The following is a 24,236-nucleotide window of genomic DNA, read 5'->3' on the forward strand; positions in this document are numbered from 1 at the left end:
TCTTAATCACTCCTCTTTCTGCATCACACACAAATTATATGGAAGGAAAGTATGTAGCCCCGTTCGAGTTCGAGTTTGTTACTTTACAACTAAGGTACTAGCGTTGATGCGATGGGGCCAAAAGAATTGTGATCCACTCTACCTATACTACTGGTTTACTGAGTATATTTCCTGAACTGCATTGATTTTCTACCGAGCGAGGTGACGCTGCAGTTAAGAAACTATACACTGAGGTTACAGGAGCCTTGGGATATCTCCTAATATCGTGTCCAACGAGATTTTACCTGGCGTAGTGGACGAGGAATCGTCTCAACAAGTCCCTGGAAGTGCAGAAATAATGAGCTATGCTGCCTCCATTGCCACACGTCGTTGCGAAGCTGTAGTGGTGCAATGATATCCCATAAATGTTCGATGGGAATCATGCTGGCGATCTGGGTGGCCAAATCATTCGCTCTAACTGTCCAGAATGTTCGTCAAACCAATTGTGAACGATTGTGGCACACTGACATGGCGCATTTTCATCCATAAAAATTTCATCGTTGTTTGGGAATATGAAGTCTATGAATGACTGCAGATCACCTCCGAGTAGTCAAATATGACCACTTTCAGTCAATGATCAGTTCAGTTGGACTAGAGGACTCAGCCCATTCCCTGTAAACAGATTATACACTCTTATGGAGCCGCCACCACCTTGCAAGGTGCCTTCCTGATAACTTGGGTCTATGGCTTCGCGGCTACCACCAGCTCACCTGGCCACGGTTTTCTAGTCGTCTAGCGTACAACCGATATAATCACGAGTCAGGGAGAGGCGCTGCAGACGATACCGTCGTGTTAGCAAAGGCACTTGCGTGGGTCATCTGCTGACACAGCCCATTAACACCAAATTTCGCCGCACGTTCGTTTCTGAGATTGTTTCAAGCAGTGTTACTTGTCTCTTAGCATTGACAACTCTACGTAAACGCCGCTGATCATGGTCGTTACGTGAACGCTCTCGGCCACTGCTTTGTCCGTGATGAGAGGCAATGCCTGAAATTTGGTATTCTCTGTATACTATTGACACTGTCGATTTCGGAATACTGATTTTCCTAACGATTTCCGAAATGGAAAGTCGCATGCGCCTAGCTCCAACTACCATTACGTGTTTAAAGTCTATTATTTCCCATCGTGTTGCCACAATCACGACCGAGACCATTTTTCTTGAATCATCTGAGTATAAATGACATCTCCGCTAATTCAGAGCCCTTTTGTACCTTTAGGACACGATACTACCGGCACCTGTATGCGTGCATATTACCAACCCACGACTTTTGTCACTTCATTGTATTTGGATGTGGGAGAGAAGCAGCACAAATTCATATCCCGTCACGTATGTTTAGATTTTATGCAGTTTCTATAAATTAATTCCCGCAAATACCAGGGGAGTTCCTTTGGAAAGGATGCATCTGAATACCATTCCCGCCTTTGTCCTGTTCTCCATCTGTTATGATCTAGACCTTGTCCTTGGCGAAATGTAAATCCCAGTATGCCTTCTTTGTTTTCCTTCTTGTTCTTTAATCTGGCATGAAGAGGCGCAAGGACCAACAAATTACTTACTCAGAAGTATTATTTATGGATTCTCGGTTAATGGTCTAACACTGATCACCTCTTGAATTGGAAATGACGTACAACAGATCTTCTCAAATGGTTTAGTTCAGTAACGTTACTTGTCCTACAAGTAATTCATAATTTTGGTGATGAAATCATTTAGCGTACGTCCAATCACTGGTGCCATATAGAATAATTTTCTGATTCCACACAAAGAACTGCGTAGAAACCTACTCTATGGATAACGTGTGAAATACTTCATTGAACTTCAGGTAGGGGAATGTTTAAAAAGTGAGCTATACTAACAGCTATACTAACAGAGGCATGCACCACGAGAAAGAAGGAGAAAAAATACTTAAAGAGCTTTGAAATCTCGTGCTGGAGGAGAATAGAAAAGATCAAGTGGACAGATCGCATAAAAAATGACGATGTACTGCGAATAGTAGGAAAGAAGAGAAGTATTCTGCGTACAATTCTTCAGAGAAAGGCCAACTGGATTGGACATGTACTTAGACACGAGCGACTCATCATGATGTCATCGAAGGGAAACTCAGAGGAAACGACGGACGAGGAAGAAGAATTCAACATCTGGACGACATGAAAGATGGAAGGAGATACGACATACTGAAGGAAGAAGCTGAAGACAGGGAACAGTGGAATCAGAAATTCTCCATACGAAGACATGGATACTACATAATAATAATACTAACAGCAACCTTACAATATATAATAGCCTGTATGAAATTCGTTGCGAAGAGTCGGAACAATTCCAAAATAATTGCATGAGGGGCAATCAAAAAGTTTTCCTTCGAAGGCCGTATAGTACAGTATCAATATGCCAATCAGGGAAAATCGCCGTCAGCACTGAGGCAATCATCCTACCGATCCAGCAGGTTGAAGATCCCCATTTGGTACAACACAGTGACCCGTTGTCTGAAGAAGCCCTTAACTGCCTGCTACATGTCCTCCTTTTTTCTTTTCGTAGGTCTAAAACAGTGTGTTTGGTAACTTAGATGCCTTGATAGAGATGGTAACACTCAGTGTTTAGCTAATGAGCTACACAAAGAACTAGTCATCGATGAAACGAAAAAAAAAAAATTGAAGTTTGCAGCTTTGGCTGTTTCAGTGTCAAAAGTACAAAGAACAAAATAGGGCATCTACCAAAGTAATTATAGCTGCTGAATAAGATGAACACTGTAATGAGCACGGAACATGTTTCATACTCATTACAATGTTCATCCTATTCAGCACATCCTGTAATTCTTCTTCACTTTCACTAAGGATAACAATTTCATCAGCGAGTCTTATCACTGATGTATTTTCACCTTGAATTTTAATTGCACTTTGACCCTGCAACGAATACAGCCCCAAAAACCTTTGATCACCTCCCTTCTGAATAAAGGAAGTAACGGATAATGAAAATTTTAAAAAATGAAATCATCTATGCCTGGTGAACCTTGCTTGCCAAATAAACTTCTGAACAGATAGTATCTGTAGATCCTTGTGTTAAATTTATCACATTTTGTTGCAGATAAATATTATTAAAAACTTTAATTACATATATGTTGCCACGTTGTAACAGAGGAAATATATCTCATTTGTAAGCCTAATAACACGCACTATATCATTTTTGACGCAAATACGATCCACAGAACACCAAAAAATAAATTAGTATATAAAAAAATAAAAAATAAAACTATCGGAGTTGGTACAAACGGTATGTACTTAAAATTGATCGTGATTTGATATAAGGCTAAATTAGTAATCTAGACCCAGCACGTAGAATACGCGTACTACATCGCTGAAATTAATAACTTCATTTAAATTGACTTGTTTTCAAATTTATTGTGGATGATCAGCGTCCAGCGGTGACCTCAGTATTTTGTGTGTATGCTCGCAAAAGTGACTTCCGAGCTACAGCCATTCTCTACTACAAAATGTCACGTTGCTAACAGAGACTATCACAACAGTGGGAGTCGCGTGAAGTACACCTTTACCCACAATCATTTACATATCAGGAGCAGGTCACCTAAAATGTCTCTCCCATATTTTACCACGTTATATATTCCACTGACGCAAAAGTCAAGCAGTCAAGCTTCGTGGAATTACATCACCACATCCAGGAACGAGTAAACACATTCGTTACACAACATACTATCCGGTCGTATTAACGGTTGTGTCGACACAAATAAATCAAAGTTGAAAACGTCTGCGTAAAAGCAAAAAGAAAACAACTTTATCAACAACGAGTTCCATTATAATGTACCAAAGAGCTTGTTCATCAACTAGTTGATAGAATCAAGCACTTTAAAGCCATCTTGACCAAAAAATAGATTCTTTCGACAGATATAGGACAGCCTAAATCCTATCAGTATAAGGATGTAATTAATATAGATAACTGCACACCATAATCCGCATTCAAGTAACAAGACTCTTATCATGAACGAGCAGGAGGATAAATTGGTGGCTTTAAAAAGATGTCTACTCACATATACCCACTAACACAATTCATCTTTACCATATTACACTCATGGTGTTTATTTTACTAACGGCGCTATAATTACGTTGGTAGATGCCATATGTTGTTCTTTGTACTTCTGACAATGAAATAGCCAAAGTAGCAAACTTCAATTTTTTTTCGTTTCATTGATGACTAGTTCTTTGTATAGTTCATCAGCGAAACACTGAGTGGTACTACCACTGTTAAAGTATCTGAGTTACCAAAGACACTGTTGTAGACCTACGAGCAGAACAAGGGAATCAGTATAGCATACGGAAACCATGCAGCAAAGAAATATGTGCTATCACTTGATACGGATCTCAAATATGCATTGTTGTTACTACCCTTAATTTAGTTACTGGCATCCAGCATTCACATATAACTGTTCCACTACCTTCATATTATGAAACTGGACGTTCTTTGATGACAATCTGTCCACCCTTCCTAGATAGCATGTTATGTCGCGTGATTAAGGGTTTTGCGTACAGTCTGCGTTATTACTCGTGTCTACTTACGACTGCGGCTGTTTATTTTTCTCGCCTATTTGCTAAACCCTTGATAACTGTTTGACATTAACAGTTTTGTAACTTAGTTATCTGCTTCTGCGGCTGTCCATTTACATGCTTACTATGTTTGGATCGGCCTGCACAAATTTATAGGTATCCTCGTACGTATGACCTACTGTGACAAGATATATAAACTAAAATCATGTCAGTTGTTCACGGGGAAATTGCTAAACGTATATCAAGTTATTCTGTAACCGAGCATATATGTTACTGCTTCATTTTGTACGACAAACGAGTTCATATTCCTCCCCTTTTTCAAAATATTCTCATTGTTATCAGAAAAAAAACTGGTTAGTGCCCTTAGCTAATAACATATCACACAGTAAATCTTCCACAGCTATATTTTACTTCGTTATTTATTTGAGCATCCATAAAATAAATAAAATGTAGCTGTGGTACATTTATTTTCTGTAAAATTTATGATTTCATGTTAAGGAAAAATATTCCGAACTTCATAGTTGAATAAAGTGATACCTTCACTGCTTAGCGGTCATTGAAATATTTGCTGCAGTACGCATCATGTTAGCCAGGGACACTTCCAGATCCATTCTTTTTTATTTTTTATTTTACACGTCTAGTTCCGTAGGACCAAAGTGAGGAGATAATCTCCAAGGTCATGGAACGTGTCGGTACATGAAATTACGACATAAAAGTAACAACAAACAAAATAAAATGTTTATGAACCCCTAAAAAGAAAATCCATAACTTTATGAAAACGCAAACAACACCGTAACACAGGAATGAGCTTAATTTTTCAAGGAACTCCTCGACAGAGTAGATGGAGTGGCCCATGAAGTAACTCTTCAGTTTCGATTTGAAAGCGCGTGGATTACTGCTAAGATTTTTGAATTTTTGTGGTAGCTTATTGAAAATGGATGCAGCAGTAAACTGCGCACCTCTCTGCACTATGGTCAAGGAAGTGCGATCCAAACGCAGATTGGATTTCTGACTAGTATTAACTCAGTGAGAGCTGCAAATTTTTGGGAATAAGCTGATGCTGTTAATAAGAAACGACAGTAAAGAACGTATATATTGAGAGGCCAATGTCAGAATACCGAGACTAATGAACAGTGGTCGACAAGACGTTCGCGAACTTGCACCCCTTATTGCTCGAACCACTAGTTTCTGAGCCAAAAATATCCTTTGAGAATGGAAAGAGTTACCGCAGAATATAATACCATACGTTATAAGCGAATGAAAATATGCAAAGTAGACTACTTTTAGTGTCGAACTATCACTTACTTCAATACCGCTGGAACAGTAAAAATGGCAGCATTAAGTCTTCAAACAAGATCCTGATTGTCGGTTTTCCACGACGGTTTACTATCTATATGAACACGAAGAAATAAGAACTGCTCACTTTCACTAATCTATACGACCATTCTGTGAAATTAAAACGTCGGTTTTGTTGAATTGTGTGTTAGAAAGTCTAAAAGCTGAGTCTGACTGTTAGTTACCGTTAGTTTATTTTCTACACACCATGAACGTATGTCATGAACTGCAGAATTTGAAACAGAGGCAATGTTGCACACAACATCCGTTACTACCAAGCTAGAGTCATCAGAAAACAGAAATATTTTAGAATTACTTGTAATATTAGAGGGCATATCATTTACGTAAATAAGGAACAGGAGTAGTTCCTGCACAGATCCCTATGGCACAACCCCTTTTGACTTGCCCCAATCAGACCCCACATAATAGCCAATCTCAACACTGTCATGAATGACCTTTTGGTGTTTGTCGTTCAAGTAAGATGTGAACCAATTGTGAGCTGCTATAATGGTAAAGCTCCTGGAGAAATATTTTGTGAGCAGAACAATCAAATGCCTTAGTTAAATAAAAAAGAAGATGCCTACCGTTCGAAACCTTTTGTTTAATCCATACAGTACCTCACAGAGAAAAGATAATATAGCATTCTAAGATTATAAGCCACTTCTAAAGCTGAACTGTACATTTCATAGCAAATTATGTGGAATAAAACGATTAATTATCCTTACACACATCGCCTTTCCAATAACTTTAAGAAACACTGATGACGTAGAAATAGGTGTAAAATTGTCTACATTAACTCTTTCTCCATTCTTACAAAGTGGTTTTACTACTATGTTAATCGTTCAGGAAACTGACCATACTTAAAGGAAAAATTGCAAACATGGCTAAGTAAGGGGCTAACAAATGCAGCACAATACTTTATTATTCTGATATGCATTCCAACAATACTCAGAAAATGATTGCTAAATATCAGACTTAACAGTAACAGAAATATTTTTACTACCAACTGACTTTATATCGTCGACCTTGTGCTGCTGATCAGACGCTTCCTTCATAACTTACCACATGGTTTCAATCTCATCCTGTGAATTAGCTATTCTATTTCCATACCACATACTCTTTGCCTTCGGAATAACGTTTTCAAGCACTTTACAATGCTTTATGTAATTGCCTACAGTAGCTTGATTCTGACCACTTCTAACATTTTGATACAATTCCCACTTTGTTGATATCCTTATCCCACTAGTCAGCCATCCAAGCTGCCTTTTACTGCTAGTACCCTGTTTAGAACGCTCTATGGAAAGCAACTTTCAAAGAGCTTCAAAAATGTGTTAAGGAAAGCATTATATTTGTCATTTATGTTATCAGCGCTATAAGCATCCTGCCACTCTTGTTCCTTAACGAGGTTTAAAAACTCTCTATCGAAGTTGGAGCAGCTTTCCTACATAGATTGTAATTATATAAAAATTTGTTTGAGTATAAAAACCTTTTAGTGTTAAAATTGGTGCGTCATGATTTGAAAGACCATTCTCCCTTTTACTAATAGAACGCCCATCTAGGAATGAAGAATGAATAAAAATATTGTCTATGGCTGTGGTACTGCTTTCCTGTAACCTGGTTGGAAAAAAGAGAGTCTGCACCAGGTCACATGAATTAAAATTTTCCAACATCCTCTTCCTTGCACAGACACACACAAAATTAATATTGAAGTCAGCACATATAACAAATTTTTGATACTTCCTATAACATGAACCAAGAACCCTCTCTAGGCAAAGTTTGGGGACCTTTAAATAGCAACAGTTAATAGTCTAGTTTCCCCAGATTCAAGTGACCCTGCACAGCATTCAAAAACCTCCTCTGAGAGTGACACCTCTGTTAAAGGGACTTCCTTTAGCCGGTATACCTATCAGCAGACTTCAAACTAAAAAAGGTGCAGCTTCAACACCAACTACTACAGGAATTTTTCCTGAAGAATCCCACCACCGCCCACCATCTATGCAGATGGAAAAAGTCTTTTCCTCTTTCAGTTGCTAAATATCGCTTAGAATACGCACAGGTAAGCATTAAGTGACATCAAAAACAGTAGTCAGTACTTACGTTTGAAGTATTCAAATCTTTCTTCCTTGTTATTGGACTATTTCCGTAGTAGAGACCACGAGCCATTTCGGCAATTGTGTTTTGATTGAATTCCACGTTGTCACGAATATCAGGGCCAATAATACTAACAAAGTTCTTGTTAAAGTTCGCCAAGCTTTCGTTTGTTGATAAAGAACCACCTGAAGCAGCTGTAACATAAAAATCAGTCAATTAAATGAAGGATCATGTGCGTTTTGCGGAAAATACATTAACACATAATGTACAACATTAGACAAAAGTTGTTGATATTGGCAAAGTACTTATACCGTTATAGCACTCGTATATTAGAGAAGTACTATGGTGAATCAGTAGAGTCACATGATTCTACACCTATTCTGAGAGCAAGAAAATATACGGTAGTCTCTTGTGAGTAAGCATTGCCACTGTGGCTACTTTAGAAGAACCTGTTATTAATAAGCGTGTAACGTATCTTCCCCAAGGGGTACCATCTGGTTGTCAGATGAGTTGGTATGTGACAAGGATTTATATTTGGATAGCACTTAAATGTGAATTAATTGCGGAGTGATAGACAGACTGAGTCATAGAAAGAGGAACAAGTGTTAGACTAGTTTTGAGTCACGACAGAGATACCATCTCAAATGGGAATCACCTTTGCTGGTGGACTACATTTTCTGAGAATCCTACCAATGAATCTCCATCTAGCATCTGCCTTACTTTCGATTACTTTTAAGTAATCGATCAACTTTAAATTGCTCCTAGATATTTTATGGATGTGACTACTTCAATTATTGTTGTACAAGCATGTAGCGTACTAGATGTAGTCGGCCACGCTTTCCTGTGGCTCAGTCTGCTTAAATGGAAAAGAAAGAAAAGAGAAAGCACACATTCGTAATATCCCTGGTAAATGGATACACGTCCTAATTTCCTTCTTTCCACTGTGTCTGCCCATCTCTCCCTCCCCCTTTCTTCATCCATCACCTCTTCCTCCCTCCCCTCTCTCTGTCCATCTCCTTGTCCCCCCTTTCTCCCTGGCGATCTCCTTCTTCCCTTTTTCTATGTTCTTCTCCTCCCCCCCTCGCCCCGTCTCTGCCTATTTCTTCTTCACCCTCTCTCTGACCCTGAGCCGTGTTTATTGTTATTGCAAATTCATATTCTGTAGCAGTATTATAATCATAAATTAGTAAGACCTAAATGCTACTTTCCTGTTTGATATCAACGTTTAACTATACAGGGTGAGTGACAAACTATCGCCACAAAGAATAACTCCGAAAGTATGATAGTAGCTGAAACGTTTGTGGGACAAAAGTTGCATGGGACAACGGGGGCCATAATATACGTTGTTTCTTTGTTGCTAGGTGGGGTCGCTTCAGAAATATGAATGTCAGCTTCGGTTTTTTTAAATGGGATGCTATAGTTTGGTACTTATTTTCTGGTAGCGGCTATCGAGACGAATCCAATGATATGTAACAGTAAGGTCTTTAAGGTCAACGAAGGTCACAAATATGGCATGAACGTCCATTTACAGAAGATGTTCGAAGTGACGACCATTGGTATCACTGCAGTGCTGCAATATTCTTATCATGAACTGAGTGGTATTCTTTATCACATCGGCACTTATCGAAGCCCATGCACTGACAATTCTCTCTCGCATATCTTCAAGTGTAGTCGGAACGCCTTTATAAACATGTCTTTTACGAATCCCCACAAGAAAAAAATCCAGAGGTGTCAAGTCTGGCGAACGAGCCAGCCACGACACATCTCCTCCGCGTACAATCCAACGATTTGGGAACTGTCTCTGCAACTCATTTCTAGCCGTCAGCGAAAAATATGCTGGACGCCCATCGTGTTGATACCACATTCTGTTCCTTGTTCCTAAAGGTTTTTCTTCCAGTAACAAACCTAATGTTTCTTGGACGAATGTGGTGTACTTCCTACCATTAAGATTTGCTTCGATGAAACAGGGGCCTATAATTCTGTCCTCCAGAATCCCACACCATACATTCACCGACCACGGTTTTTGGTATGCAACTTGCCGCAGCCAACATGAATCTTCAGTTGCCCAATAATGCATGTTATACAAATTATTATTTCCATGGTTCGTGAGTGTAGGCTCGTCAGTAGATAAAATCAAATTAATAAATGTGTCATACCTCTGATTTTGAGCCCATCGGCAGAATTCAATGCGACGCATAAAATCCATACCAGTTAATTCTTGGTGGAGACTGATATGGTAAGGATGATATTTATAGCGATTCAGAACACGAACAACACTATTCTGGCTCTTGCAAGATCCCCTTGAGATCCGACGCGAGCTACCACAAAGAACTCGAACCACAGTGGCAAGAGTAACAATTCCCGATTCGTCGTTAGTAACTTTACTTTGCCGGATATGTTTCCGATGCGTTAAAGATCCAGTTGTTCTCAATTTATCATACACATATTTAAATGTACGACGTGCACGGTGAGTACGTTGAGGATATCTTTCAGCTTATAAGCCTCTATCTCTCACCGAATTTCGTTGGTTTTCTTCGTAAATGAGACGCGTGTCTACTTGTCCTTTGAAGGAATACGTCATTCACATTCGCTTGATCCGACGAGACTAGTCTTACCGTTACTATTACTGTCGTATTGCGAAACCTTCGAGTCCGCAGCTCATGGTCGTGCGGTAGCATTCTCGCTTCCCGCGCCCGGGTTCCCGGGTTCGATTCCCGGCGGGGTTAGGGATTTTCTCTGCCTCGTGATGTCTGGGCGTTGTGTGATGTCCTTAGGTTAGTTAGGTTTAAGTAGTTCTAAGTTCTAGGGGACTGATGACCATAGATGTTAAGTCCCATAGTGCTCAGAGCCATTTGAACCATTTTTGAAACCGTCGAATGGTGTTTACATGTAAGTGGCACGTTAGATGGATGTGCCGTATTCGGCGAATATATATATATAAGGAATTAGGAACCCAAAACACACCCTTATTAGAATTCATTCAAAGTTGTGTGAAAATTTCATTGTTGGGCGGTTACATCTACATCTACATCTACATTGATACTCCGCAAGCCACCCAACGGTGTGTGGCGGAGGGCACTTTACGTGCCACTGTCATTACCTCCCTTTCCTGTTCCAGTCGCGTATGGTTCGCGGGAAGAACGACTGTCTGAAAGCCTCCGTGCGCGCTCTAATCTCTCTAATTTTACATTCGTGATCTCCTCGGGAAGTATAAGTAGGGGGAAGCAATATATTCGATACCTCATCCAGAAACGCACCCTCTCGAAACCTGGCGAGCAAGCTACACCGCGATGCAGAGCGCCTCTCTCGCAGAGTCTGCCACTTGAGTTTATTAAACATCTCCGTAACGCTATCACGGTTACCAAATAACCCAGTGACGAAACGCGCCGCTCTTCTTTGGATCTTCTCTATCTCCTCCGTCAACCCGACCTGGTACGGATCCCACACTGATGAGCAATACTCAAGTATAGGTCGAACGAGTGTTTTGTAAGCCACCTCCTTTGTTGATGGACTACATTTTCTAAGCACTCTCCCAATGAATCTCAACCTGGTACCCGCTTTACCAACAATTAGTTTTATATGATCATTCCACTTCAAATCGTTCCGTACGCATACTCCCAGATATTTTACAGAAGTAACTGCTACCAGTGTTTGTTCCGCTATCATATAATCATACAATAAAGGATCCTTCTTTCTATGTATTCGCAATACATTACTTTTGTCTATGTTAAGGGTCAGTTGCCACTCCCTGCACCAAGTGCCTATCCGCTGCAGATCTTCCTGTATTACGCTACAATTCTCTAATGCAGCAACTTCTCTGTATACTACAGCATCATCCGCGAAAAGCCGCATGGAACTTCCGACACTATCTACTAAGTCATTTATATATATTGTGAAAAGCAATGGTCCCATAACACTCCCCTGTGGCACGCCAGAGGTTACTTTAACGTCTGTAGACGTCTCTCCATTGATAACAACATGCTGTGTTCTGTTTGCTAAAAACTCTTCAATCCAGCCACACAGCTGGTCTGATATTCCGTAGGCTCTTACTTTGTTTATCAGGCGACAGTGCGGAACTGTATCGAACGCCTTCCGGAAGTCAAGAAAAATAGCATCTACCTGGGAGCCTGTATCTAATATTTTCTGGGTCTCGTGAACAAATAAGGCGAGTTGGGTCTCACACGATCGCTGTTTCCGGAATCCATGTTGATTCCTACATAGTAGATTCTGGGTTTCCAGAAATGACATGATACGCGAGCAAAAAACATGTTCTAAAATTCTACAAGAGATCGACGTAAGAGATATAGGTCTATAGTTCTGCGCATCTGCTCGACGACCCTTCTTGAAGACTGGGACTATCTGTGCTCTTTTCCAATCATTTGGAACCCTCCGTTCCTCTAGAGACTTGCGGTACACGGCTGTTAGAAGGGGGGCAAGTTCTTTCGCGTACTCTGTGTAGAATCGAATTGGTATCCCGTCAGGTCCAGTGGACTTTCCTCTATTGAGTGATTCCAGTTGCTTTTCTATTCCTTGGACACTTATTTCGATGTCAGCCATTTTTTCGTTTGTGCGAGGATTTAGAGAAGGAACTGCAGTGCGGTCTTCCTCTGTGAAACAGCTTTGGAAAAAGGTGTTTAGTATTTCAGCTTTACGCGTGTCATCCTCTGTTTCAATGCCATCATCATCCCGTAGTGTCTGGATATGCTGTTTCGAGCCACTTACTGATTTAACGTACGACCAGAACTTCCTAGGATTTTCTGTCAAGTCGGTACATAGAATTTTACTTTCGAATTCAATGAACGCTTCACGCATAGCCCTCCTTACGCTAACTTTGACATCGTTTAGCTTCTGTTTGTCTGAGAGGTTTTGGCTGCGTTTAAACTTGGAGTGGAGCTCTCTTTGCTTTCGCAGTAGTTTCCTAACATTGTTGTTGTACCACGGTGGGTTTTTCCCGTCCCTCACAGTTTTACTCGGCACGTACCTGTCTAAAACGCATTTTACGATTGCCTTGAACTTTTTCCATAAACGCTCAACATTGTCAGTGTCGGAACAGAAATTTTCGTTTTGATCTGTTAGGTAGTCTGAAATCTGCCTTCTATTACTCTTGCTAAACAGATAAACCTTCCTCCCTTTTTTTATATCCCTATTAACTTCCATATTCAGGGATGCTGCAACGGCCTTATGATCACTGATTCCCTGTTCTGTACATACAGATTCGAAAAGTTCGGGTCTGTTTGTTATCAGTAGGTCCAATATGTTATCTCCACGAGTCGGTTCTCTGTTTAATTGCTCGAGGTAATTTTCGGATAGTGCACTCAGTATAATGTCACTCGATGCTCTGTCCCTACCACCCGTCCTAAACATCTGAGTGTCCCAGTCTATATCTGGTAAATTGAAATCTCCACCTAAGACTATAACATGCTGAGAAAATTTATGTGAAATGTATTCCAAATTTTCTCTCAGTTGTTCTGCCACTAATGCTGCTGAGTCGGGAGGTCGGTAAAAGGAGCCAATTATTAACCTAGTTCGGTTGTTTAGCGTAACCTCCACCCATAATAATTCACAGGAACTATCCACTTCTACTTCACTACAGGATAAACTACTACTAACAGCGATGAACACTCCACCACCGGTTGCATGCAATCTATCCTTTCTAAACACCGTCTGTACCTTTGTAAAAATTTCGGGAGAATTTATCTCTGGCTTAAGCCAGCTTTCTGTACCTATAACGATTTCAGCTTCGGTGCTTTCTATCAGCGCTTGAAGTTCCGGTACTTTACCAACGCAGCTTCGACAGTTGACAATTACAATACCGATTGCTGCTTGGTCCCCGCATGTCCTGACTTTGCCCCGCACCCGTTGAGGCTGTTGCCCTTTCTGTACTTGCCCAAGGCCATCTAACCTAAAAAACCGCCCAGCCCACGCCACACAACCCCTGCTACCCGTGTAGCCGCTTGTTGCGTGTAGTGGACTCCTGACCTATCCAGCGGAACCCGAAACCCCACCACCCTATGGCGCAAGTCGAGGAATCTGCAGCCCACACGGTCGCAGAACCGTCTCAGCCTCTGATTCAGACCCTCCACTCGGCTCTGTACCAAAGGTCCGCAGTCAGTCCTGTCGACGATGCTGCAGATGGTGAGCTCTGCTTTCATCCCGCTAGCGAGACTGGCAGTCTTCACCAAATCAGATAGCCGCCGGAAGCCAGAGAGGATTTCCTCCGATCCATAGCGACACACATCATTGGTGCCGACATGAGCGACCACTTGCAGATGGGTGCACCCTGTACCCTTCATGGCATCCGGAAGGACCCTTTCCACATCTGGAATGACTCCCCCCGGTATGCACACGGAGTGCACATTGGTTTTCTTCCCCTCTCTTGCTGCCATTTCCCTAAGGGCACAAGAATCACTGGAAGCAGTGACATCCACAAAATATCAAGCAGTATGCGCTCAGAGTGAATGAAAGGGGACTGACCACATAAAACTAATCACATGCTAGTCAGATGCAGGACAGATTTACTCGAGGAATTATCAGAAAATGTAGTCCTCACACAAACGAGATAGCTTCGACTATTAATGGAATGTTGCTCGTCAGTATGGGGTCCACCGCAGATAATCCAGAATATCCAAAGAAGAGCAGCGCGTTTTGTCGCATGTTAATTTAGTAATGCAAATGCGTCACGGATATGCACAACCAATTCCAGTGGCAGCCGCTGCAAGAGAGGCGTCCTGCGCCACGGTGTGTTCACTGTTAAAGTTCCGAGAGAGTACATTCCTCGGAGATCCAGTGAATATGTTGCTTCTTGCTACGGATATCTGGCGAAAATGTCATAAAGGTAAAATTAGAGAGATTCGAGCTCACACAGAGGTTTACCGACAATATTTCTTCCCTCCAACTATTCACTGCAGGAACAGGAAGAGGGTGATGTGATAGAGATACACAAAGCACTCTGCGCCACACACTGTAAGATGGCTTAAGGTGTGTAGACTGAGATGTACAAGGTAACGGTAGTGCACAAGTTTAGTTCAGTGACTGTTGCCCATCACCAGTACTGCCGCTGGCTTCTGGAGTCTGGGGATGATGGAGAGATTGGTCCTCAAATTCTGTTATTGTTTGATGAAGATGCTGCATTTATTGGGGTACATGAATCTACTCTACAATGGGTGTCAAAGTTCTGGAAATTCTCATTAGTTACATGAAGAGTCTCCATGTGATGTAAAAACAAAAGCGGGATGTGCAGATGGCGCAACTCGAATTCTAGGACCGATCTTTTTCCACCAAACTGTAACAACTGAGACACGTGTCGAAAATATATTCAAACTTTTTTTTTTTTAGAGATCTTAGATCTAACGTAACGGTTATATAATTCACGTCAATGAAAGAGCACACATTGTGCGACATAAACTAATAAACCTGTGAAGGTGATGATGGTCTTGTGTTCTAGGGTGTGATAACTATAAGAAGTTACTGTCGCTTTAATTAATAATAATAAATAAATTATTTTTTAAAATTTATTGGAAATCTGTGGTTAGGTACTATGAGTCCAAACTGCGGAAGTAATCGGTCCCTAGTCTTACACAGTACTTAACTTAACTTAAACTAACTTACGCTGAGGACAACACACACATCCATGCCCTAGTCAGGAATCTAACCTCCGACGGGAGGAGCCGCGCGAACCGTGCAAGGCGCTTCAGACCACGCGACTACCTCGCTCAGCATTAATTCTGAAGAATTAATGAGATTTAAATAATGTTAGGCTGAATGTAGATGCAGCAATCTGAAGTTTCCAAACTACAAAATGCTAATGTTCAATAACACAGTTTATCGTCGTTTATCACATATGCCAAACACACTGGTGGCTGAACTCATTTACGAATTTAAACGAATGGTAAATAGCTACAACCCTCAATATAGTGGTTAGCAAACACACTACACAATTAAAATAACTGGAAAACACAGAAAATGTTCATAGCTCAAACTGTTCACAGTCAAATCAACATTAACACAATAACATAAAAGGCTGATAGACTCAGGATATAGGAAACCTAAATGTCGATCAGCGTTCAGATAAGAAGGGACCCCACTAAGAAACCAAGTCACACTCAGAGCAAATGACTGCAAGAGCGCTCCAACTTAACTCGCGAAAAATACAAGTTCCACTGAACTACTAGCAGAATAAAACAGAGTCTTAACCACTGCGGATTTCGCTACTTTCACACCCGAAATATCGCTGAATCATTTCCACTTATCGTGACCTTTTTCGAAGAAAGATTTTAAGTCTTAAAAGCGAGTGGCTAGACCATCATACAAACTGACGTAAGTCTTGCCGCTATAACTGAATGCAGAACAGCGCTCCTGAGCCTAAATGACCCCCACGGTTTAGGAATATAGCGAATTCCGAGGATCTACGTCACTTAACGAATTAAAGCAATCACTAGCCTTACCTGCAATTCTTTATGCAATAACGTAACCTTATGTGGCACCGCCAATAGGTACCTGCTAAAAATCTGTATAAAAAGACATACCACACTTGATTCTTCGTAAAATAGTTTGTTCGCAAATTAAAGTTAAACAGATGGATATTTAAAGTACAATGATCAAATTCAGTTTATGCTATTTATGCCTTGAATAGCTGTTGTACAAACAAGTATGGCATCTCTTCATCACATGAATTGACCTATTATTTTCACTGCTGCTATCAGAATTAGTGTAGCTCGAAACATGAGCATAAATATGTAAAATAATAAATAAGATGAAACTAAACACACGAATCTTATAAAGTAAATGACGTCGCTGATGTTTAGCTACACGTGTCAACACAAACTGCCTTGCTGTTCTGGTTTATAAAATACGCTGAATTTATCGAATGAAACAAGTTTACTGTTACCTTTCATTGTTTGTTTGTACCCACAAAACGTTTCGAACGTCTAAGTCTCCATCATCAGGTGGATTTATATGTATTACTTCGAAATGTGTGTGTTGTGTTACGACTTTCTGGTAACCTGTAGCGTTATCTTCAAAAATGGTTCAAATGTCTCTGAGCACTATGGGACTCAACTTCTGAGGTCATCAGTCCCCTAGAACTTAGAACTACTTAAATATAACTAATCTAAGGAAATCACACACATACATGCCCGAGGCAGGATTCGAACCTGCCACCGTAGCGGTCTCGCGCTTCCAGACGGTAGCGCCGAGAACCGCACGGCCAATCCGGCCGGCCGTAGCGTTATCTCCGGTGATCATAGGCTCCTTTTTTCTATGGTAATACGACACATGTAGAATGTCTTACTTGTAGACAAAGACTGTGTCTGGAAAAAATCTTTGTTCACAAAGTAGGAAAAGTTACATATGATGTGTCACATGAGGGAAATGAGCCTGTAACCACTACAGACAGTGCAAAGTCGTAACACAACACACACATATCTTACTAGCACATGTAAATCTACTTGATGATGGAGGTTTAAACCTTCGAAACGTATTGTGGTTATAAATAAACAGTGACTGGTAACAGTAAACTTGTTGTTTCATTCGATATCTACATCAGTCACAGAAAATTCTAGCCTAAAATTTTCGCATTTAAAGTTAATTCTGATTTTGATCAAATGTCGAATTAAAATGTCACTTGCAGTTTAATTAGTTAAGTAATAGAACATGTAACTAGTGAAGTCGCTTTTCACTGGAAGGTCGATCTCTTTTCTGCAATTAAAATTACGATAGTTAATAATTATTTACTAAATTTCCTTTAGAGGAACCTTTTCGGCACTGTAATTTCTTTCACACATTATTTCCACAGTATATTTATATGCCCGCTGATAAGTCTTTTTCTCCTCTTTTAAAGGTGTATCGTGTTTTACTGTAATTACAATAATTTCCACTGCATGTGCGCAAACATTTACAAGGGTATTCATCCCTTTGTGACCACAGCCGGATGGAGACGACATCACATTCGGGTAGCGCGCAGTACTCAAGCTGCTCCATGGGCCACCATGTCCTCCAGCCATCCGGCAGAGGCGTGCCAACCATAGATGTGCGCCACAGCACATGTAATTCAAACGTCGCACTAGACCAAAACCAATCACTGCAGCGCAGTAGTACATTATGTCACAATTGTCTATGCGTCGGTGACACTATTAAGAGGTGGTTTTAGTGTTGGGAAGTACTGTTAATAGCTCCCTAAAAATAGTAGGAATATATTGTTCATCTATGTATCTGAAGTTATGGTTTTTTGGAAAACAATCGGTCCAGGAATTCGTGTTGCATAACACGTTCCTATTCCCGTGTCGTGGAAACGCTGCTGAGGATTCTCTGAACTGCAACGTCGACCGTTCTGTATGTTCATGCATCCTGAAAAACGCAGTCAGCTCCCATGATCCTTCAGTCAGTTATATAGCATGTTACCAAGAGCAGTGCAAACATGTGCAGTTTCCTACAGTAGAAGTACTTATTGGAAGAAACCTATACTCCCTACATTTAACACATGTAGAACAACAAATGGCTGGATGAACAGGTCACACAAATGATTGTAAGTAAAAAACACGAACATATCATTGTAAACAGAAGTAGCGAGATACAAGCAAACCGCCAACAAGCAATACAAATGTCATATCAAAATATGTATAATTAAATAATTTTATATGTATGGACCACTGAAGATGCCTGACATGAATAGGAGAAACATGTCTAGCACTCAAGAGTAAACTTCAGCTGCAAAAGATGGAAACTTTCTTATCCCTTAGAAAGAAACGCAACTGAAGTTACTTCCGTAATATCTCCGGTCTGACTGAAACTACCGCCAACAAATCCAGCAGCACGCCTCTGAATCGATTCGATGTCTTCCTTTAATCCGGCACGGTGAGGATTCTAAACACACGAGCAGTGCTCAAGATTGGGTCGCACTAGTTTTCTATACGCCGTTTCCTTTACAGCTGAGCTACACTTTCCCAAAATTCTGCCAATAGAAAAATGTGGACAATTCGCCTTCCCTACTACCGACCTGACTGCGGTATTAATCTCACCAATCAACTGTTACGACGGGTCAATACACGAAGATTGATTAACATTCTTTGAACGTGTAGCGTCATATTTGTAATACGTGTTTACTCATTACACCATTAGTGCCGACGGTGAAATAACATTAAGAAGAAATCACGTCACGATGTCATTTTTAAGCAGTCACCACTATTTTTACAAAAATATAAGAATGTGAAATATTTCGTGCTCGTCGTAGCTTCATTTCTGTCGATTTCTAAGTTTAAATTGTCCTCAGCTTCCCATAGACAAGCGTTTCTGTCTCCATCACACTGCTGTGAAAGTCCTCTGGTGGTCACCTGAGATCTGAGGAGAATGCTCTGAATAAAAAATGTTCTTACATATTTTTGAGACGAGCAGTTTAATTCTGAACATCCCTGATCGTTGTAAATGCCGCGTACTAGAGACTGACTTCAAGACAATTCACAATATATTAGTATTAAGGATTTCTCGGATGGTATTCAGCGTGCTCATAGAACTTTTAATCTCGAATTCTCGAAGACGCTTGAAAAGCGTATCGTATATTTTCATCTAACAAGTAAGTGTGTCAAACAATGTAAGAAAGTTGAACGCAACGGTGATACGTTGGGTGTACCCTGCCCTCTTTAGTGCAATGGAGTAAACTGAGTTAATACGTAGAAAGTGCACGAAGTGGCTTCACATTACCAGAAACAAAGAAGTTGCCCTCCTTGGAGTTGACTCCCGTAATGTACGGCACGTGCAGGAATTGGCCTTTGAGCAGCAGAAGGGAGGGTTCTTCGGTCAGGAAAGCTCCGTCGTGGATGGGCTCCACGCTCGGGACAAACACAAACGTCAAGAGACTCGCATTGTCCTGTAAAACACAACACACCACAACCGCACTGTAAGATATTATAAGTTTTCCGATTATCGACAATAGTGATGCAGGAACTATATGTTTCAGTGTACACCTAGTTTTGGCGTGTGGTGTTTAAGTTTCTCACTAAAAGTTAAAAGAGCTGTAAATAATGAACATTGATCAGATAAACTGTAGACGTACACGTTGTGGAACGTTAAATCTGTCATTCTTTTCACTCTAGTGTATACTTATCGAAATGCAGCCTAGGAAAGTCATGTTTTTGTGAATTTAAATAACTTTATCTTACCAATTGGACGTTGAATCTGTGACGTCAGAATAGCAGATGCTTAGAATAAAAGCCGCAATTTGTCACTTTATAATGCTTTGTTTCTTTTTTTAAATTTTATAGTATACTTTGTGTTTTATACCAAGTGGTACTGTGGTTTAAGTTTAGTGTCTTTGGATCCTAGTAAAAATGTTCTAACTCCCGTGTACGAGTCCAGAGACAGATTAAATTTTACATGAAAATCATCAGAAATGTCAGCCTAAGACCTCCGGTGTAGGAAGTCACCATCATTTCACCAACGACCTTGTCAAAGAGCAGGAGTGGACAGAGGATCAGCCCACATTCTTGTGACTGGGGTGGGAAGCTGCCACTAAAAGGTGGAATTACCAGTGATGAACAACAGTATGAGAATGCAAAAGACAATGGAAACCACTGCACTACATGTACATGATGTGAACCCACAGCAGGCGCTACAGACAGGAACCGCACGACCGCTGCGGTCGCAGGTTCGAATCCTGCCTCGGGCATGGATGTGTGTATTGTCCCCAGGTTAGGTAGGTTTAAGTAGTAGTAAGTTCTAGGGGACTGATGCCCTCAGAAATTAAGCCCCATAGTGCCCAGAGCCATTTGAACCATTTGAACCACAGCAGGCGAGGCCTGTAATCGAAGAAGTTACATGATGATCTTTTCAATGGCAAAAAACTTCAAAATTGTTCACATCTGAAAAAGTGGGGAGGGTCTACCAAGGGGAAGATTACCATGATAGAAAAGACTGAAAAACGAACGAAAAAGTTATTACGCGTAGAACGGTAGAGTGTCAGAAGTAGCAACGTGGTAAGGAAGCCAGAAATTTGAGAAACGCTCAACCTAGATAGTGAGACGGTCAGCAAAATGAAACGGAAAGACGAATATAGGGACTATCAACAGTAGTCGAAAACGGTGGGACGTGAGCGGGATTCGCCATAAAAAGAAAGGCAGGGCAAAGAGTGAAGTGCCGTAAGCATTCTACTAACAGGGTTCTTCTTATGTGAATCGTCAGCAATCCAATGCAAACAACTACAGTTCATGTGCTAGCGGCAGCAGCACAAGCAGAAGCTACACAGAGTACAGACGAGTATTGCATGGGTGACTCAGTATGTAAAGATGGTCGTTGTAATAGGATCGAGTTAGGAGAAAGACTATTTGAGTTTAATAAATTTTAACTAGTAATATCAAATATATATTCGAGAATCAGAAGAGAAGGTGGTATGCTTGGAAAGGGCTTGGGAATTTTGAGACTGCATTTCAGGAGTACAGCACCATATGGAACTGAGTAACGAAATGTGAGAAACCAAGAAAAGATGAAAACTGAGGCGATTGAGATGTGATTTTACAGAAGTGTGCTGAAACCTGTGGGAATTGATAAATTAAGAAGTGAGCTTTCTCTCCAAAGAATTGGTTAGGAATGGACTATTTGGAAAACACTACTTAGAAAAAGTGATAGGATAATAATTTATGGGTTACTACATCAATAAATAATATATATGGTGCTTCTGGGATCAGCAGATATGAAAACCGCAGGGGAAGACAGAGGTTGTATATATCTAACAAATAACCGAGGACTTTAAGAGGTCGACAAAGGAAAGTAATTCCAGGCGAACTACATCAAAACAGTCTGAAAACAGATATAAAACAGAAAATGTAAGGAAAGGCTCATCTACTCGATCGGATCGTGGCAGTGGTGAAAACAGTTTTACATAGATCTTATCACTTTATGCCCGTATGAAAGAATGTGGTGGTATTCTGTTGCTGCCATGTTCTTAAGATCCTGAAGTTATGAGTATGGCACAGTAAACCACTAAATTATCCACCATCGCTGGAAACACAGCGATTATATCCGTTAATGGTAGCACACATCATGGTACACAGATCATCATAATATGTCATTCTTTAGATCAGTTGCACACCTTTAGATTTCAATTGTAACACAGATTCATGTAAAGAAATATCTAGTCTGAAATCAGTTGATCACAATAATGCGTATAATCCCTCCACAATAAATAATTTGCTTGAACAAATGCAAAGACAAGTGAGTGAACCAACATCAGCATTTTTTTTCAAAAGAAATACCCTAATCTGTTAGCTTCCCGTTTGTCAGCAAGATATATCAGTTTGGAAATCTATTTAAAATATCCTTTCACACCAATAAATAGGTACAAAATAAAATGATGTGTAGTAATAATATCACTGGTCAATGATATCAATTTTCTGGTATGTGTATGCCCAATTTGCTTCTGTTTCTGCTTTTTTGTAGGACGTATTGGTAGAAACTTTTCCAACCACTATAAAGGACTCTTGCGTATACTCCGCCTTAGAACTGGAACAAAACCGGCTTGATTTCGCGCGTGGCACTTTATGAGCATCCTTCTGGTACAATTAATCATAAACTTTCTGTCTTACTTGTTGCTTCTAAAGGTCTGAAGTTGGGTCTTCAGGAAAATTTGATGTTTACACTTGTACATTAACGTCATGCCTTAAAGCCCCCCTGACTTCAGTGAACCAGTACCAGTCTTTTTCTTCCAAAATTTTAAAGGCATCTTGAAACAATAACTGATGACATATACACCCTCATAGAACTTTGTGATATTGTACAGATAGCTCCTTATTCTGCCTAGCCATAATCACTGTATATGTTTAATTTTGCATGATTGTTTAACTGCCCCTCTCCACTTACTCTTTCTGTCTGTTCCTGTTTCACTTCTGCTGCTGACTCACAACTGAAGAATGCTTATCGTACAGGGTGTTCGGAGATTCCCGTTATAAGTTTCTAAGACTTGCAGAGGGGAGAGAGAACATAATGTCTTGAATAGGAACCCATGTCCGCAAATGTAGCGTTTACGAGCTACAACCGTTTGAAAACGTGTTTCCTAGGTAGGTTTACAACAATGGTACGGTAGTCATGATGGGGGCGGGGTGGTTACGTCAGATTGGCTGGTGTCATTTGATGCCTATCCTACCCCACCCACCTGGTTCGATGCTAATTCACGCGTCTGTAAGCGTTAGAGCACCATGGTTGAGTACACGTTTGTAGTCGTATGTTGCAACAGATTAACTCTATTTTTCTGCTTAGGCACAGCAGACTACACCTACTGCATTGTACAAACATACCTTATGTGAAAAAGAGAAAACAGGTATTTTAATGTTCAAAATACTTAACAGAGGATCACATAAATTGGTGAATAACAGGGTTAAGAGGTTGTGGTCTTTGGTGCAAACATTCGCGCTCGATATGGCACGTTATGTGTAAGTTATGAAGGCAGTTACAAGTTAACTAAGTAGCGGAATATTAACGGAGGTCCCCAGAGAGGAGGACCGTTGTAACTCTACAGAATTAAGTAAAGATTTGTTACAAGTATTTCCAAATTTGGGGGGGGGGGGATAATTATACGTCATGGTGTACAGGGTGCAAATTCCTGTTACAAACTTCTAGGACTTGTAGAAAAGAGTGAGTAGATAATATTTTCAATAGGAACCCATGTCCGCAAATGTACCATTTTCATGCTACAGATATTTGAAAACACATTGGTAATGCAACCACGCGTACATGTAATTGGCTACGTGTCACGCAGGACGTCATTTTTTTTACAATCCCACTCTTTGATTGCCAAAGAAATTACTCGTGCACTCGTTAACGGGTTCTTTTCAACGTGATGCAATACGGCCTCTTCCAGTTATGGTGTGCGGCGTCTCTTTGGAGCTCCAAGCCACGCTTACTGACGGTGAGGGTTCCCTTCTCGAAGCCGCTGCGTAATCGTGGCGAAAAGGGTACGCGACGGAGTCGGAAGTTGTGGAGAACGCTCTTTGTAAAGGCGACGAACATTCTTCCATTACCGTAACCTTTACCTTTCAGAAGGATCACATCGTTTATACGAGGTGCATTCAAGTTCTAAGATCTCCGATTTTTTTTCTCCGGACTGGAAAGAGATAGAAACATGCGAATTGTTTTAAAATGAGGCCGCGTTCATTGTCAATACGTCCCAGAGATGGCAGCACCGTACTGCAGATGGATTTTTACCGCCACCGGCGAGAATGAGAACTGTTTTAAATACTTAA

At 40.6% G+C, this 24,236-nt stretch overlaps 1 protein-coding gene across 2 annotated transcripts in view; it reads right to left on the minus strand.

Annotated features, from left to right (window-relative positions):
• LOC124777362 (cholinesterase 1-like) overlaps positions 1–24,236 on the minus strand; it is a 128,333-nt gene that overhangs the window by 23,199 nt on the left and 80,898 nt on the right. For both annotated transcript variants that reach the window (XM_047252739.1, XM_047252740.1), the window contains exons 7-8: positions 19,708–19,873; positions 8,020–8,207 (exon numbers count right to left, since the gene is read on the minus strand). In XM_047252739.1, the coding sequence (XP_047108695.1) occupies positions 8,020–8,207; positions 19,708–19,873 (354 nt within the window). The remainder of the gene's footprint in view (positions 1–8,019; positions 8,208–19,707; positions 19,874–24,236) is intronic.

The sequence above is a fragment of the Schistocerca piceifrons genome, chromosome 2 (genome assembly GCF_021461385.2).
Source record: "Schistocerca piceifrons isolate TAMUIC-IGC-003096 chromosome 2, iqSchPice1.1, whole genome shotgun sequence".
Lineage (NCBI taxonomy): Eukaryota > Metazoa > Arthropoda > Insecta > Orthoptera > Acrididae > Schistocerca > Schistocerca piceifrons.